The following is a 3,281-nucleotide window of genomic DNA, read 5'->3' on the forward strand; positions in this document are numbered from 1 at the left end:
CAGTTGGTAGGACACATTAACTCTTGGTCTCAGAGTCACCGTGAGTTCAAGCCCAACGTTGGATGTAAAGCTTACATTAAAAAAAAAAAAAAAAAGTAAAAAAATAGTAATTTTGTATTAATTCACACTGGCTTTTCCCCTAATTAGTCTACAACACTGTCCTTACTATATCTAATAACTCTGGTTATACTTATAAGCAGATTACTCCAGGAAATCAGAGAAACAGCTGACAACAATTTTCCCACTTCCTTACAAAAATCTCTTTTCACAAAGACTTGCTCCAACTTTTGAAAACAGCATAATTATGTCACTTTCCTCATGAATTAACAGTAAAGTTCATAAAGTACATTTCTGTACCAGACTTTGAGTCCTTCCCCTCAAGTATTGCAAACTCACCTCATTCTTTTGGAAGTATAAACCTCCACTTAACACTGAATCTATATACTTGGATAAATTCAAACAACATTGTATTTTAGGTCAATTCCGAGGGCCTCAATATCGTTAGAAAGTAGAACTACAATAGTTTCTATAGTGTTAGAAACGCCCCAGGATGGTGAAAAGCACACCTGATAATACACTGGTTTTACCTGTCTTTCTTAACCCTTCTTTTCTCCTGAGATACAAAATCTAACGCACAGCACATGAGCATCGTTGACAGGAAATGTAACCGCCACACTTTCAATTTTATGAAAAGACCAAGGAATTTGGCACTAATTGCGTATGCACACACATGCTATTCCCATATGGCATCCTTTAATGCACGAATATTCTTTGTTCTTTACGTCATTTATGTAGATAGTATTGATATGCTCTTCAAGGAATCAAAAAAAAATATTTAAATCTCCATTTAATAAAAGAAAAAGGGAAAGGGAAACGATGGAGGGGGGGAAAACGGCTGACTTCATTTTTTTTGATTAGTAAATGACTCACACATCTTTACGCTTCTCTGGGGTTTTTTTTTAAAATAGTTTTTCAAACTGCCTTCCAACCATCAAAATCACAGCATCATACGGTAACCGTCCAACATCATACAGATTCAGTGATACAGAAGGTAAACTTTTTTTTTTTTTAACCAAATTACTGGCTGTCACGACACTTGTGAAACATGTAGCAGTGATAGAGGCACAAAGCCAGTTTAAAATTGCGGTCTTTTTAGAGGGCTCTTCTGGGGGCCCCTGGGTGGCTCAGCCGTTGAGCATCTGCCTTGGGCTTAGGTCGTGACCCCGGGGTCCCGGGATCGAATCCTGCATCGGGCTTCCCTGCATGGAGCCTGCTTCTCCCTCTGCCTGTGTCTCTGCCTCTGTGTGTGTGTGTCTCATGAATAAATAAATAAAATCTTTAAAAAAAAAAAAAAAAAAAAAACAGAGGGCTCTTCTGCGCGACCGTGTCCTCGAAACTCAAAACCCCTGTGATAAGTTTGTTGGGTAGACAGACCCAGGTGGAACCCACGCTGCGGGCGCTGAGTCCGCAATCGGTGGTAGAGCCGGCCAAACCATCCCACTGCATCCCGGAGCCCCGGCGCACGGGCCCGGTCCTGCCAACTCGGCCGTCGGTGCGTGGTACCGGCCGCAGGATCCGCGGGCAGAGCCCGGCGCACGAGAGGCCTACCCAGCAACCTCGAAGTTTGCGCGGCGGACTAGGGATGCCGCCACGCCACGGCGCCGCGCAGGGACCCGGCCCTCGGGGGGCATCCGCGCCGCGGCCGGACTCCCGGGGGGATGCGGGCCTGCCCGGGCCTTCCCCGCCCCGCCGGCCCCGCGGCAGCGCCCCCCACGCCCCGAGGCCCGCGCGGGGGCACCTCCTGCACGCCTCCCGCGGGAAGGCGGGAGCTGCCCTGTCTCGGCCCCCCCCCCGGAGGGAGGGGGAGGGGGAGGGGCAGGGGAGGGGGAGGGGCAGGGTCCGCCGGGGCGGGAAGGAGGCCCGGCAGTGCCCGGCCCGAGCCGAGGCTGCCCGCGGGGCCCACCTGCGGGGATGACAGCGCCGGGGGACCCCTCGGGGGCTCGGCCCCCGGAACCCCCCCGCGATCGGGGGCCCCGCGGCCCGGGAGCCGACCGCGCCAGGGGCGCTCCCGCCCGGAGGGAGCCAGACGCCCTCACCGTTGGCCTCCGCCCCCCCCTCCCCCGACACGGGCCGAGCGGGACCCTGCACGGCAAGGAAGCTCCAGCGTCTCCGTGTCCCCGCACTGCCCGCCGAGGAGCCCCGCGCTTCCCCCCGAGGGGACGTGTCGCTGCCCCACTCGCCCCCCGGTTACGACATCAGTCACCAGCGAGTCACTCACTCCGCTTCCGCCATCTTCTCTCCTCCATCACTGACCCGGGCTGCGCATGCGCCCCCCGGCGGCGGGCGGAGGGGCGGGGTCGGCTCAGCCCCGGGCCCCGGGGTCACGTGGTGCGCCCCCCTCCCCCCCACCGCAGGCCCTGCAGGCCCTGCAGGCTCGGCGGCCAGGCCCGCGCTGGCTGCCCTCGCCCCTGCATCCTCCCGCCTGCGGCCTAACGCTTGGGGGCGTGGGGGTCTGTAACCAGCACGCGACAAGTTCGAATTAGAAATGTAGGGGATCCCCGGGGGGCCCAGCGGTTTAGCACCGCCTTCAGCCAGGGCGTGACCCCGGGGTCGCGGGATCGAGTCCCGCATCAGGCTCCCCGCGTGGAGCCTGCTTCTCCCTCTCTGCCTGGGTCTCTGCCTCTCTCTCTCATCAATAACTCAATAAAATCTTAAAAAATAATTAAAAAATAAATAAATTAGAAATGTAAAGACCATCCAGGGCCTGATCTGGAGACCCGGGGTCGAGTCCCACATTGGGCTCCCTGCATGGAGCCTGCTTCTCCCTCTGCCTGTGTCTCTGCCTCTGTGTGTGTGTGTGTGTCTCCATAAATAAATCTTAAAAAGAATTGTATTCTTTTAAATAAATAAAAATGAATAAAATATCTTTAAAATAAAATATACTAAGGCCTATGTAAAGTGCAGAGAGCCAGATGAAAGAAAATGCAACCAGGTTGCACGGTGAAGTGTCAGTAGGAAAGGAAGTGCTGTGGTGGGTGCAGAGCTGGTTCCCCTGGGTGTGTGTTTGGGGGGGTTTCATTGGAGTTTGTGAGTCCAAACCAGGCGGTTCCTCTCTCAGGCTCAGGGATGGTGTTCTAGACGCTGGTGAAGCTAGGGAATCACCCTGCTTGCCCTCTATCGTTCGTGCCTACGACATGAATTTACTGAGCAAGACTTGGTAGGGACTGCAAACTTGAATACCGGAGGAGGGAACAAGCAGGCCATTCCACCCATTGGCTAAT

General features: G+C 54.2%; 1 protein-coding gene across 9 annotated transcripts in view; it reads right to left on the bottom strand.

The window, feature by feature from the left end:
- The window catches only part of PHC3 (polyhomeotic homolog 3), an 88,125-nt gene extending 85,760 nt beyond the window's left edge, over positions 1-2,365 (bottom strand). For all 9 annotated transcript variants that reach the window (XR_012022057.1, XR_012022056.1, XR_012022058.1 and 6 more), the window contains exon 1: positions 2,279-2,365. Coding sequence is in view for 6 of the 9 variants with exons in the window: in XM_072808032.1 (XP_072664133.1) it covers positions 2,279-2,292 (14 nt within the window). In the remaining 3 variants the exon portion in view is untranslated. The remainder of the gene's footprint in view (positions 1-2,278) is intronic.
- Positions 2,366-3,281: the final 916 nt, after the last annotated feature.

Source organism: Canis lupus, chromosome 31 (assembly GCF_048164855.1).
Source record: "Canis lupus baileyi chromosome 31, mCanLup2.hap1, whole genome shotgun sequence".
In the NCBI taxonomy this organism is placed as follows: Eukaryota; Metazoa; Chordata; class Mammalia; order Carnivora; family Canidae; genus Canis; species Canis lupus.